At 50.9% G+C, this 14,707-nt stretch overlaps 1 protein-coding gene across 3 annotated transcripts; it reads left to right on the top strand.

The window, feature by feature from the left end:
* Positions 1–1,424: 1,424 nt before the first annotated feature.
* Positions 1,425–11,414, top strand: LOC138811060 (uncharacterized). Of its 3 annotated transcripts, XM_069998580.1 has the most exons (14): positions 1,431–3,673; positions 3,904–4,100; positions 4,682–4,738; positions 5,445–5,626; positions 5,880–7,237; positions 7,342–7,560; positions 7,827–7,930; positions 8,359–8,419; positions 9,051–9,119; positions 9,548–9,631; positions 10,091–10,123; positions 10,414–10,535; positions 10,728–10,823; positions 11,126–11,414. In XM_069998580.1, the coding sequence occupies exons 1-14, from the start codon at positions 3,551–3,553 to the stop codon at positions 11,349–11,351; spliced, it is 2,931 nt and encodes a 976-aa protein (XP_069854681.1). In that variant the 5' UTR covers positions 1,431–3,550; the 3' UTR covers positions 11,352–11,414. The 3 variants fall into 3 exon arrangements, with proteins under 3 accessions (XP_069854697.1, XP_069854690.1, XP_069854681.1); XM_069998596.1 differs by lacking the exon at positions 10,414–10,535 and having other exon boundaries at positions 1,425–3,673; positions 11,126–11,255; XM_069998589.1 differs by lacking the exon at positions 9,051–9,119 and having other exon boundaries at positions 1,430–3,673.
* The last annotated feature ends 3,293 nt before the right edge of the window (positions 11,415–14,707 follow it).

The following is a 14,707-nucleotide window of genomic DNA, read 5'->3' as shown; positions in this document are numbered from 1 at the left end:
AATCCCAGAGATTCGATCTTCTGCATGGTCTAACCTGCTGTCAAGACTTTCTACTTTGTTTTTTATTTCTTTTCCTTCTAATTGGTCAGCTTTGATGGCTTCAAATTCTTTGTTGAAGCTTTGTTTTAGATCTTGTATGAGCTTCTTTACTTCCTTAATTTGGTGTTCAGTGTTTATTCTCAAATCACTTAGTTGATTGGTTATGGTTTCCTTGGACTCCCATTCCTTCTGTTGGGTTCCATTCAGCATTCCCTTTGTGGTCTCCCTGACTTCCTTCAGCTCTTTGTTAATGGATTCCATGAATGCCTTTAGTGATCTTTGTGTATTCTCATCCTGTTCTCTCAATTCCTGTATTACTCTTTGCTTAGCTTCCTCACGTTCAGGCCATTCCTGTAGTTCCTTTGAGTGTTCTCAGCCTGCTCACACCATTCCTGCCTTTCTCTTTGAGTGTTCTCAAGCTGCTCTCGCAAATCCTCACGCTCATGATATTCCTGTATAAACCTTTGGTTTGCCTCCTCTCTCTCCCTATCACGTTCATACAGAGTCCTTTGTATGTTTTCAATCTTTTCATTTACATGTTTGCCAGCAGTGTTTATAGAGCTATTTGGGAACTCTCCTCTGGATCATTCATTTTCTGTTCTGTCCCCTGATTATCATGAATGGGAGTTGAGATACCCGGACTTGCCATTTTTCTTGTGTTTTTCCGGCTTACTCTGCCCATTTGGGATGAAAATAACACCAGTTTTGCGCTAGAATAGTATCTTAAGGTAAGCATCAACCAAAGTCTGTATTTGCACAGTCAATAGTCTGCAGATACAATCTAGTTCGACAGATAAATCTATTCAACATCAAACAACTATATATTAATGGGCTACAAAGAATGGGCAAAGAAGAATTTGGCAAACCAGAAATTATTAGGTTTAGGGAGAGATGTGGGTAAAAATAGGAATAGAGAGATGTGGGAAGGCACAGGGAGAGTTAACTAAGTCCTACTCTCAAAGCTTAAAAATTGTACATGTTTGAAAATGAAATATTCAGAGAAGAACGTGGATATAATGAGAAAAGGGGAGGGATATAAAGGAGATGTGAAAAACTTAAAAATAAAACTACTTAAAATATTATATAGGTATAAAGAGGTAGTACTGCTATTAAGAAATTTAAGTCTAAGGTTTTGAATTGAGTAATAAATTTCTGGATTAAGTGTGTACCTCCCCCACAGCATAACCCGTGCTTTCACTGTATTTGATGTCGGTATAATTTGTGGAGGGGAAGGGGAAAACCAAGTCATTTAAATAGGGATATAGGTGGACCCATGGCAACAATGAGAAGTACAAGTCGTTATGTCGAAAACGAACGTTACAACTTTGGTGGGGAGGCAGGGAGGATTGGGTGGGGCAGGCGGGGGGGAGGATGGGAAAGGATGGGAAGGGGAAACAAAGGAGGAGGCTACAATGCTTGATAAGAAATGTACTCATTATCTTGCCCATGTAATTGTAACCCCTCTGTACAGTATTTTCACAATTAAAAAAAAGAGAGAGAGGATGAGTATGCTGCTGCCAGCTGTGGGAGTGAGATTCGGGAATGGGGCCCTGGAGGTGGGGCAAGGCAAGTACTTCCCATGGTGGAGCTGAATTGATTGTGCCATACTCCTGGTTCCCTTAGTTCTTCCCCACCGGCCTGGGAGGTGGAGTATTGTCATTGGTATACTAGCTTTGGGAAATTTAAAAAGATTGAGTCTATAGTAGTACAAAATAATAAGAACAAGTGCATCACATCATTTGTCATGGGCCGGGATTCTACCTGCAGCCCTTACACAGTGGTCACTTCCTCAGAGCAGGCAGGAAGAGCCAGGCATTGAGTCATCAGGATAGAGGGCAGGATCGGCGCCATGGTCAGCAGGATCAGTAGCATGGTCCTGGTGGTGGTGGCAGACACCGTGTTGGAGGGTTTCCTCAGGTGCTTCTGCTGGGTAGCAGAAAACTCTGGCAGGAAACTCTGGCCTCCATTTCCTGTGAAAAAGCCTGCACGTGACTCTAAGTTGGGCTGAAGCCAGTCTTCTTGGCCTACATGCGTGAACAATACCAATGAGTATAAATTACCATCCTCAGAGCCTTGGGCACTGACTGTGACATCTTGAGCTAGGTAGACAATAGCACCAAGGAGAGGTAGCAGACTGGGAAGGGCGCACCTAGGACTCTATAGGTAGAAGGACGCCAAGGGTTTCCCTCCCCTGCCAAGATTTCCCTTGGTGGAGGCGCTTCCTGTCCGCTTCCCTGTGGCTTGAAAAGTGAAGGCCTCCCATCTCCATATGTCTCCACACCAACAAACTCCACATCCAAGCTTTAGCCCCTCTCTAACTACTCTCCACATGCTCCATGGCCCCAGAATAATCTGAGCCCTAGGAGCTCAGTAGCACTCATTTCCTTCCAGTAGCCTGATCCTGAGTGCCCTTTCCACTTCTTCCTCAGTGAACATGGTGCAGAAATCACTACCTCTCCATGCCCTCACCCCTCAACGAATGAGCCCAGAGATAGGCCTCAAATCCTGTTGGACATTGGACAAACAGCCCATCCTTTTCAACGTCCCACCTTTCACCCATCCTCTCATTAGCACACAAACATTGTGGCAGGCAGCAGAGTTGAATTCACCATCTCGCTCCAGTGCATGCATTTGAGGACATACATGGATGAACATAGTGGTGTGCCACTGTGTCTTTGTGGATGAATGTGTATCCGTGTTGTGTCCATGAATGTATGTGAGGTCATGTGTATACCTCTCTCAATAGGTGTGTTGAACATTGGAGTCTCATGCGTAGGCTTCCAAATAGAGAAGACCTCATCTGTGTCTACACTTGTGAAATTCCCACCCCCATGTGAAGCTCAGATCTTGCATTTCCTTTTTGTTTCTTTTGTTCATTGTTGGCTTGCATGGATTTGAGACAGAATCTCTTGCCTAGGTCAGACTAGCCTTGAACTTGGTATCCTCCTCCAGGAGGCTCCCACTGCAGGAATAAGTGGCCTAGACAAGGACAACTGGTTGGCAGTTTATTCTCTGTCTAGACACAATGTGCAGGGGCTGAATGTCTACAAGAGTGCAGTGAAAATGATGGACACCAGCTGTAGGGTTCCCAAGCCTTGGATGGGCACAGAGTCCTTTCAGTGTATGACATCCTCAAGCAGGTGCTGGGTGGAAGCCCTAGGAGTGAGTGGGTGACTGGAGGAGGCAGGCAAGCACAGGCACTTGTACATGGGGAGACAATTAAACTGGAAGGAGGGATCGGGTGTGAGCCCAGTAAGTGGTCCTCATTACCACGACATTAACTGGACAGAGGACAGAGGTTGGAGTGTGTCTAGTTTTGCTCCTGACCTGTCACGGGGCCCAGCCAGCACCCAGAGGCCATTTGCAGAGGTCTGGTCTGAGGCTGAGGCTCAGCAGAGGGGCCCTCTATTGATGCTGTCATCTCCAGAGGTGTCACAAAGCACCAGGCAGTATTTAGGGATGCTGTGCGGCTGAGCCAGCTGAGTTGTATGGAAAGCTGAGGGGCAGCAGGATGTTCTCCTGCTGCCCACTATTCCGCAGAACAACTCCACTGGGAGAAATTGAGATCATTAGGAGGCGATGGGTCATCCCCTGTCCCGGTCGCCTGAGCAGAACTGCATCTTGCACTCCACAGGTGAATCAAGGAGGAGGGAGGGTGTGGAGGAAGAGTGAGTCCCCTACCTTCTGGCAGCCTCAGATCCCATGTGTATTTGACATTCTTGAGTTAGGTGTGTATACATGTGTGTGTGTGTGTGTGTGTGTGTGTGTGTGTGTGTGCCCCAGACTATTTTCATTGTATGGCCCAGAGACATTTGCTGTTTTGCTGCTGTTTCCATGTTTGAACTGTGTCTCATTTCTTCACAGCAATTACAGTGGGTGTTAGCCCCCACCCTTCCTAATCCCTGCAAGGCAGGATACCTGCAGGGAGGCAAAGTGAAGAAGCTAGTAGACCACTTAGTGCCTGCCCTGCTCTTCGGAGCTGCCTTGTTTATCCCTGTATTTCTGGGGACATATAGTACTTTCAGGACTGCCCATCACGTATTGAACCTGCTGTATAAAAGGTAAGCGCCAGCTCTGATCCTCGGGACGGGCCCACGGGCTAGGCCTTGGCATGTGCTGCACTAATGCGGATCTGCTTGGATCCTGGCTACTGGCATGCTAGGACCAACATCCTCGCTGCCTGAGGCTGGAGCGGTGGGATGGGCCCTGAACAGGCCTGTCCACATTATGACCTTACACCCCGGGGAGCGCAGGGCTGTGGGCAGAGCTGGGAGAAGCCCCTTCCCTCATGAAGGCCCCCTTCTCTACATTGAGGCCTCACATGGCTGAGACCGCAAGCAAACTCTTTTCCAACTTCACAATGGTGATATATGTTCCATCTAGGGGTCCTGAACTACCTGAACCTCACTAGGAAGCCCAAGGGAAACGCTGCCTCCCCCGTTGCCCGTTCAGGTGTATGGGAGGAAGCTAGTGGGCTCATCAGCTTGTGTGGGGATGCATTTCCAGACGCTTGACACCACTCAGTGAAAGAACAGGGAAATCCTTGTCATCCTGAGCTCCATCCTGTGCTTAGGAAAACCACTGGGACTGTAGACATCATGTGCAGACACAGTATGTTTGACATTCTCATGGTGTCCCCTAGATACAGCCATTCCCGTGACAATGAGAAGAAGGAAGGCGCGCAGGAGCACCTGCAGCAGTGAGTGTGCCTGGGGGAGGAGGGAAGGCATGTGTCTTCAGAGTGGGTGCAGTGGAGAGCTGGCCTTGGAGAGGCCTGGGCAAAGGAAATGGCAGCCACTCCTGAAGGAAGACTCAAATCCAGGTAGAAATGTGTCCATGTAGGGAGTTAGTCTGGCTTGTTCTGTGCCTGAGGAGGGTGGAAGAAGCTTCTGGCACCATGACCAGGCAGTCCCACGTGCCTGCCCTGGGAAACCTCAGGACCACACAGAACGGGGAGGCCTACAGTGTGTCATCATGGACAATCCTCTAGGATTCCAGGGGCCTCCGTGAGTGCACAAGGGCCAGGATGTGCCCTGGTTGAGAGTCAGGCGAAGACCATTCACACATGGCTCTAGGTCATAGAGGTCACTAGATGCTACCTGAGTGACGACATTCTGGGTTCTCGAGACACTATGCATGAGGACAAAGCACCCCAGGGATGACTGTTTGGGGGCATGCCCAGGGACACTAGGAGGTGGTGTGGGTGGGGTGGGTCTCACTGTGATGTAGGTGGAGTAGCATCCCTTGTGTAGACAATGTCTGCAGTGCAGCCAGGTTACCAGGTCTGCCATGGGGTATAGGCAGGAGTAGGCCCAGGAGCCCAGCTCCCACACCTGTGCTTGAGGGGGTTCTGAGAGGAGGAGAGGCCCAATCTCTGACTCTGCTGCTTCTCCCACTACATCTAGAGCCTTTTTTATATTGGACTCGTGGATGAGAGTATACCCAGCGTGTTGCACTGAAGCACCGGACACGTCCTGCCTGCAACACCTGGGAACCTATTCACACTATGGCTCTGTGGAGGAGCAGCAGGCCCATCTTCTGCTCAGCCAGCTGGAGCACATGCATCTGAAGGAGCCAGAGCTGGAGGGTGAGTAGCATGGGCTGGCAAAGGAGAGAACAGGTGTGGGATTCCAAGCTTTGTCCACCTGAAGGCAGCTCCCATGCTACCATGGGGCCATCAACAGGACAGCCAGGGAACCTGGATGCCGTGGCATGAAACCTGTCCTGGCAGGGCTTCCTGGGGTGGAGTCCAGGGACTAGGGCTTCTCAGCAGGCAGGGGTCTCGTGGCCGTAGGAATGACTGAGGGGAAGGCAGTGCTGTAGGGGATCTTTTCTTGCAGCTGTTCCACCAACTGCCAGGCTTTATGAGAAAATCACTGTCCAACCACTGGCTCCAACACCCTGCGTAGAAGCAGTACTACCATGTCAGTCAGAGCTGGAGCTAGCTGTAGCCTCAGAGGCCCCCTCAGCTCCAGGAGCTGCAGTGGAGCGCCAACAAGAACCCCATGCAGACGGATGTTCTGACTCACCTCGATCAACTGTGACCGAAGAGATCAATCCACCTGCAGGTCAGCCAATGGCCCACAGCCTTGCACCATCTCCAGCACCAAGTCTGGATCTTGACCTGCAATACTCAAGTCTTGTTCTATCAAATGAAGGAAGAATGGCTGATCCCTCAGTGCCAGGGGCACTTAGCCCAGTGGTAGCAATGGCTCTAGAGCCAGCCATTGATGCACCAATACATGCCAGTGATGAGGGTATGCCAGTGCCCACTCCAGAAGCCCAGCTGCCTGAAGGCCAGTGTGACCCAATTCTGCAACCCGCCCAAGAAGGAGACGCATCTGCAGTTCAACCAGAGCCCTCCAAACCTATTGTAGTGAGCAGCTCAGGGCCAGAGCTAGACGCTCCAGGAGATGAAAGCCTGGAGTCTGTTCTCGGTCCATCTGGGGAGCAAGTGGAGTCTCTGGGTCCATCTGGGGAGCAAGTGGAGTCTCTCGGTTCATCTGGGGAGCAAGTGGAGTCTCTGGGTCCATCTGGGGAGCAAGTGGAGTCTCTGGGTCCATCTGGGGAGCAAGTGGAGTCTCTCGGTCCATCTGGGGAGCAAGTGGAGTCTCTGGGTCCATCTGGGGAGCAAGTGGAGTCTCTCGGTCCATCTGGGGAGCAAGTGGAGTCTCTCGGTCCATCTGGGGAGCAAGTGGAGTCTCTCGGTCCATCTGGGGAGCAAGGGGAGTCTCTCGGTCCATCTGGGAAGCAAGTGCAGTCTTGCCCCCTTGCTGGAGAGGCTGACTGCCTTGAGTCTGGTGCTGAGCAGCCAGAGCCACCCGTACAGGAGCCTCTGCCGCCCAGCCGGGATGTAGCACCCGTCCCATCTGTGCAGCTGGAAACTGACACAGGCTTAGGAGGGGACATTCATCCAGTTACTTATTTTGAGCCGCCAGTGGCTGAAGACGCCGATGGTGTTCTGCCCTGTGCTGCTGAGGAAGAGCCTGCTCGCCCACCAGCTAGTGCGGCAGACAGGCCTGCGGAAACAGACCCAGCTCCCTGGGAGTGTGTGGAGATGGAGGATGTGCAGATTTCCTCCAGGGGGCCATCCCGGATGGAATTAGACATGATGGAATTAGACAGTGATGAGGAGACAGGTCGAGTGCTAGATTGGCTGCCCGAAGAGAAGGCAGATCAGTTCTCCATCATGGCCATCGTAAGTAGCTTGGCAGGGCTGGGCGTGTGGGCTTTCCTTTGCACCTCTACTGCCACACCTGCCTCAGGGCAGAGTCATGCTGACCATTCATTTCATCTTTTCAGAAACTGTTCAAAAAACTCCTCCCTTACCACCTTTTGACTTATGTGTATGTCCATGCTGACCAAAAGGAGTGTCTGGAGCGCCTGGCACCCACTCTGCTTCCCATACTGGAGCACTGTGAGCAGGTCTCCAGTTGTGTGATCACCACGTGCCTCGGGGACCACAGCATGGAGGCAGCAGAGAGAGCCCAAGTGGTGCAGCACTGGATAGAGGTGGCTCTGGTAAGAGCAGGAGGGGCCCGGGGGCTCTTCTTCCCTTTCCCACTCCCACCAGGGGGCTGCCTGCTCCCTCACAGCCTCTGCCTAGCCTTACAGCCCTCCTCCTACTCTGCCCTCACTTGGGCTGTGTGCATTCCTGCCCTGCTTCCACTGTCATTCCCCTCCCCCAAGCTGTCCCAGTTCAGCCTAGTAACAAAGGCCCAGCCCCAGGCCAAGCAGGAGCCCAGGAGTTTCCTCCACAGCTCTCCTCACCCATTCTTCACTCCTAGGAGTGCCACCTTCTGAGGAACAGCTGCACCCTCGTTCCCATCATGTGTGCTCTGCAGAGCAGCCAGCTCCAAGGCCTGAAGAAGACGTGGAGATTGATTGGCAGGTGGGTGCACCTTTCTCCTGGGCAACCCTTGCTTCCTCAGCCTAGCCTCCCTCATCTGGGAGCCCAGTGGCAATTCCCCATGGCAGGGACTGCGGCTCTGCCCAACTCAGACACCTATGACCTTGCTTAGGATTTGCCTGTGTGGTTGGGATTCCTTTTGTGCCATACTTTTTCCTTCGGACACAACATGCCCACACCCGTCTGTGCAGTGCTCTTCCAAACAAAACCACACTGGAAATTGGGGTGAAACTGGAGGTTTCCCCTCAAGACTTGGCTCCAAACCATGTGACCTTAGGATCACAGTGGATCTCCTTGCACAGCTCTGTTCCCATTAGGATGAAGTCCTGCCCCAAAATGGGCAATGCATTCACACTCCTCCCCTCTCTCGCCCTCTCCCATCTGTCACCTTGTCTCTGTCCCTCCTCCAGGGAGAGTCGGAAGACGTTCCAGGAGCTGAAGAAGATGTATTGCCACGAGCAGGTGTACAAGGTGGTATGAGCCCCGGAATAACTTTTGGTCCAGGGAGGGCGGGCGAGGATTTGCTTTCTGATGGAATTCTAGGAGAGTATCCAACATAGCTTGTCTAGAAGCATCCATCATGGGCTTGGGGCTAGGATAGATTGTATGGGAACAGGAAGCCCCTGGGGACCCAATGGAGTGAGTGGAAGAGGAGGCAAGCTGGGTGCCTGAGGAGGTTGGAGGAAGTGATAGGATTGGGGATGTCCACTTTCCTGTCCAGCTTCCTCCTGAGTGTGGCCTGTGATGAGGCTGCCTCTCTACAACCTGCCTGCCTGGCACCGCCAAGCCAGGCCCTGGCTTGGTTTCTGGGTGGCCTTCCCATCCCAGGAGGGAAGCCTTGCCAGTCACGGGGGTCAGCGGGTTCCTCCAGACCAGGCAGCCACAGAAACATCTTTTAGGGCACGCAAATGTCCACATCCACCCTGGAGACAGGCCCTGCCAGGCTCTCTAGCCTGCCCAGGGCTACAGTGCTGATGGTCACAAGGAGCCTGAGATCTAAAGGCCCAAGCCAAAGCTGTCACACCCCATGGAAAGAAGGGACTCTGGAGGATTGAATGGTTAGAGAATGAAAGCTTTTTACTCCTATGCTCAATGCTGCCAGAGGCAAGAGCCCAAACACAGGACCCTCTGGAAGAAACTCAAGAGAGGCCTCAGGAAGCCTCAGCAACTGGTGAGTAGTGTGCGAGCCTGAGACCAGGGGCTTCCTAGAAGGAGGAGTTGAGGGGCTTCCCCCAACACAACCGACCAGTTGGCCCACTCCCTTATTGCCCCATTACACCCTGCCTCTGCTCAGATGGCATGTTGCAGGAATGCATTGCAGCCACCACAGTAAGGAATGCAAGAGCACAGGAGCAGGTGAAGGGCAGGGCCACAGACCTTGCATGGGTGTCAAGTGTCAGCCCTGGAGGGGACCAGGCCAGATGGATTTCCCCATGCAGGGCTGTGTCTCTGGTATGGGGTAGAGGGTGGATCATTGAGGAGTGAGCCTGTCTTGCCCCAAGTTCTGCTAGATAGATGGCTCCATGGGACTGGGGTAAGTCGGGTTCTTGCGAGGAGCTTAACAGGACCCTTCTGATCTTTCTGCACCCAATGCCACAGGAGTATCCCGAGGGCACAGTCCCTTACCTGGGCACCATCCTCACTCACCTGGCCTCACTGCACAAAGACCAAGATTCCAAGGATGTGAGTGAACAGGGCCCCAGCCCTGGGAAAGCAGATTGGGGACAAAGAGCCTCTCCCTGCCCCTTGGCCTCCAGCAAGAGCCCACGTCCTCCCCAGCCCCAGAGTGCCAAGCACCACAGCAATCCTACTTATGATGCCCTATGCCCTCAGACCTCAGTGCTGCTGATGACATTTGGCCATGTCTCAGAGGGAGGTCAGTGAGGGTGGCAGTGTGACAGCAGGTGCTCAAGCTGACATAGCATGTGGGAATAGCATGGCCTTGTCCCTGAAGCCTCAGTCTCTGCCATGTCCACAGAGAATTGAGCAGTGAGCAACCTGTCCTCAGGCCCCTGGCATCCCTGCCCTAGACTGAGAGCAATCCTAGTCCAGCTGTGCACCCAGCCTGCCCTCTGCTGGAAGGACTTGGTAGGGCGCCAAGTGGAAACAGCATTTTCTTAGCACATATTCTTTGCTCTGCAGGGCTCTTGGCTGAACATAAAAAGACGACGAGAGGTGAGAAAATGACACCTTCCTCTGCAGGCAGCCAGCTGTGCGGGTCCCTTAGGTCCTTCCTTCCCTCTGATGTGGATGGTCACATTACTTGTCCTCCAGAGGTCAGGAGATGGGGCCTTGAGCTGGGGATCTAGGACAGCTTGCTGGGGTTGGGCACTGGATCTCAGTAGAGAAAGGCGAGTGTGTTGGGGAGAGACAAGAGTGAAGCCAAGTGAAGACCTGAAGTCAGCTGCCTGGCCTACCTTGCCCTGGTCCAGGTCCATCACCACTGTGTCCTTTCTCTCAACCAGGAATTCAAGGTGATGGCCCTGGTCAAGGAACTACAGGGCTCATGTAAGGAGCTCGAGGTAGTTCCTGACATGAAGTTCGTATCTTGGTTTAATAATATGAACCACCTGAATCAATTGGAAAGGTGAGCTGGGGTAGGCAGTGGGGGCAACAAACATGGGAATCCCCAGCACCAGTCCATGAGAGCCTGTTGCCTGAGTCAGCCTCCCACCAGACCTGTTGAAGGAAGGGTGTATGAGCTCCTGAGTCCCCAGGGCCCCTGGGAGGGAACCCCCAGGGTGGAGCCTGCTGTCCAACCAGCTACTTCTTGTCTTAGCTCCAAGCTATCCAGGGAGCTGGAGCCTCCCCGCCGGGTACTTGTCCTGAGCAGGAACAACAAGAGGAGCCCTCCCCTGCGGAAGCGCTCAGGAAAGTAAGTACATTGGCCCAGGGGCCAGGGACTCCCCAGGGTCTGGGTGGTGGGACAGGCAGCCTGATGAGCTGGGGCTGCCCTCCCACCAACTGCCACACAAGCCTTTGTCTGGGTGGTGTGGCCTGACCTCTGCCCACCTCACTTCCTTCATTGGGGTCCCACGGTGGTCCTCAGAGGATTGGGCACATGGCTACTTGCAAATGAACATTAATGAAGGCTGCCTCAAGCCCAGAGGGCAGTGGGTGTGGGACAGCCCTGTGGGCTCAGGGAAGCCCTGGAATTAAGGCAATCTCTCCATTCAGTTGCCAGGCTTCAACAAGAAAGCTCAGTGACAATGGCAGCTCCCAGTGGGAGACAAATGAACAGCTCAGCGGTGGAAGGGGCAGCCATGTACCCAGCGTGCACTTGAGCTGCTCACCCAAGCCTTCTTCACACTGCAACATGGCAAAGATGACAGAATATGAGGGAATCTTGCCGTTCCTGAGCCCCCAGCCCACCAAGAGAGCTGGGCATGGGGCTCTATCCTAGGCTGCCCTTTCATCAGCCACAATTTTGCCTGATTTCCAGTAAAAGATTAAATTGAAACACTAATAGTCTGTTTATATAATTTCTCAGCAATAACATGGTTTTTGTGGGTGCTTTTCTTTCTTTGCCTTAGTTAATGGCAGAGACTTCCACATATCCTACTTGAAGATGAAATCTTTTCAGGCTTGGAGGTCATTTTTTGCAGAATGAGGAAGAACAGGTCCCGCTCGGGGCTAGGTTTGGAAGTGTTCTCACGGACCATTCCACAAGCCTTGAAATCTGAGTGTTGAAACGTCTCCTGTGCAACAGCCTTGATCTATATGGGAATCCACCCTCAATCTGCTGGGAGGGACTGGAGTCACGATGCACAACTGCAGGACCCTGGGGGAAAATCAAAGAGAGGCCACCAGACCCAGGGCAGTGCTCTAGGGAGGGAGACACTGAGCTGCAAAAAGAGCTAAAGACAGTCACACCAAAATCACAGTTCTTCCAAAGCAAGTACCTGCCTAAATCCCTAAGTACACTGATGAAGGGAAACACAGGGAAACATGGAAATGACCTGACATCACGGAACATAATCAGTCAAATGCCAGAGCCCTAGGTAATATAAATCCTCTTCACCCATCATTTCACTGAGATCAAATAATTCTTCTATAGTTGCCCTCCTGGGCACTTATTCAGGTTACTGGAAGAAGACTTGTCATCTTTGTTCCATTAGACAGTTGAAGATAGCAGCCATGGCAAGAGCATTTCACCTTTATTTTTCCTTCACTATCCCCAAGTTTCAGTGGACAAAATGCCCAGCAGGCCAAGCAGACAAACATGACCAGCAAGGAACTTAGGGGCTGTGCACCTAGAATCCTTCATAGAACATGTCCTGTAGAGGTCACGAGATTGTTACCCAGGTATTTGTGGTTTTAATTGTTACAGAAATGTTTGTGGTTTATGCACTCGCAAAATAACTGCTAAGGTTCACTTCTCTACACCAGCTTGCTTGCACCTACTCTAACAGAATGCATGTTTAGCCTTTATAAACATGGAGCTACCTGAGTTTGGGGCTGCTCACTCCCAAGTTGAGTTAGCACCAGTCTGTCCATCCAGTAAACTCCAGCTTTTAAAGATAGTGTTCAGCATCACTGAGTTTGCCCAGCGGGTCAGTCCACCTCCACCTGACCCCATTTGTGTTTAAAACTGTGTGAAAACAAGAGCCCCAGAATTGATTCCCCAGGCTGGAGTCAAAACTGCAATTCTCTCAATCTCTGACATCTTAGTGAAGTAGGGATGCTGGGTCTAACCAGTGCCATCATGGCCACATAGTGGATAGCATACTGGGTTTAACTGGGGCCATCTTGACTTCCAGGTGAAGGAAGAGGAATTCCCACCCCCCCCCCAGGTGCTGGGCATGCCTGAATTGGGAGAGGCAGGGGTGGGGACTTGGATGATGTGTTACTGGACCGTGCTCTGAACTTTCCTGTGCCCTGTCCCCTGACGTGACACTATTTTAGGGCAGACAGCTCAGAAGCCTTTAAGCCAGGCCTCATGTGCTGTGTCCATATCCTGACTCTCCTCTGATCAACATGGCCTCCATTGTGGTTCATATGGGTTGTTGGTATGGTTTTTCTGCTCTTTATTTCTTCTCTGGTCTCCCGACTCAGTTTTCTAACAGTGTGAAGTGTCTTCACAGGACTGCAAGTCTTTGCGACAGGAGTCTGCCTGCAGATGCCAACTTTTTAATGAAGACTCCCAATTTGGCCTCTCAAAAGGTGGCTTCTCTGGATCTTCCAAGTGGTTTTACTTTACAACACTAGTCCCTCCTCTTGCCTGATCAAGGAACACATCCTGCCTCTGTCATTTCTTCCCAAAAAGATACTGGTAGGAAAGAAACTCATGTGATTAAGTCCTGTCTTGTTATGAGTGTCGATGTATGCAAATTGTCCACAAGAGATAAAATGACCTCCTAGTGTTTAAAGGGGAAAGCAATCAAATCACAAGAAAGACAAATTCTGACCAGTCTTTGATTCTGAAAATAATGGCTTTGTCCTGACACTATTACACTCACCACTGCAATTATGTTTATTAAGACAGTGCCATCTAGACCCTTACCTACCAATGAACCATTCTTGAGTTACAGATATTCAGGTCATACTTCATTTTTGATTGAGAGTCTAGGTGTAGGAGAAAAGAGTTCCTCAACTCCACGTATTAGTTTGCTCATGAGAGGACTTGATTTGACTTAAGACCCTTTTCCTCTTGCAAAAGTATGTGAAAATACATAGCATATAAAGCCACCGGCTTTTGGTTTGAATTGTTTGCTGTGGGAGATAAGAAGTAGCATTCCCTTCATAGTCTTATCTGTAGAAATTAAAGATCCAGGAGATATTGGCAAATAAAAGGGGAAAACATGTAGCAAAGCCTTCTGATTAAGGAGACCACAACCAGGCCAGGATGCCAACATGGCTGTATCTTCATCTAGGTATCTGTTGAGAAGCTACTGTGGGCCATGATCTCTACCAAGTCCTTTATACCTTCCCTAAAGTCTTCCCTACAGTCTGGTGAGGTGGACATTGGTATTCCATCTTGCTAAGGAGAAAGTTGTTCCTGTGCCAGCTCACACAGCTTGCCATGAGCTGAAGTGTTTTGGCAGGAGATGGCACAGTTTTCAGGCCCAGGAGGCCAGTGTTGCAAAGGCTGAGGGTCTTACTGCAAACTCTTTCTCATTCACACTGTGGCCATGCATCCTGGCACATAGCATCCTGAAGCCCTGAGGATCTCAGCTCCACACAGTATCCTTGTTCTCACATTATGAGTAAATCATTATAAGATGCATGCACAATGAACCAGATTAACGTAACAGAAACTCAAGCATCTAGTGAAACATTTTGTTTGTTTCAGGGTTTTTTTTGTGTGTGTATGCTGGTCCTGAGGCTTGAACTCAGGGCCTATGTGCTTTTAGGCCTTAGCTTTTAGGCTCAAGGCTAGTGCTCTACCACGTGAAATGCTGCTCAAGTTCCAGCTTCCTTGGTGGCTAACTGGCAGCAAGTCTCACCTCATCCTGCTCAGGCTGGCTGGAAACCAAGATCCCCAGAACTCAGCCTCCTGAGATGCTAGTGTTACAGGTGTGAGCCACTGGCTCCAGGCTCAAACTAAATTTGAGTAGCACCGTCTCCTATTTCATTGGAAGATTCCAAACTAAATGGGACTGATCTGAAGGAAAGTTAGTGACATGAAATCTCATCCTGTTCAAGCATAGCATCTAATGTAATCTTGCTAAATAGTAAGCCATCACTGGAGAATCGATGAACACATGAAGCCATCCATCTGACATACAAATTAATCAAATTAGGATATGAAATGGAAAT

Source organism: Dipodomys merriami, unplaced genomic scaffold (genome assembly GCF_024711535.1).
Source record: "Dipodomys merriami isolate MVZ:Mamm:240054 unplaced genomic scaffold, mDipMer1.0.p SCAF_104, whole genome shotgun sequence".
NCBI classification, from domain to species: domain Eukaryota; kingdom Metazoa; phylum Chordata; class Mammalia; order Rodentia; family Heteromyidae; genus Dipodomys; species Dipodomys merriami.
This window is presented reverse-complemented; position numbering and strand designations above follow the sequence as displayed.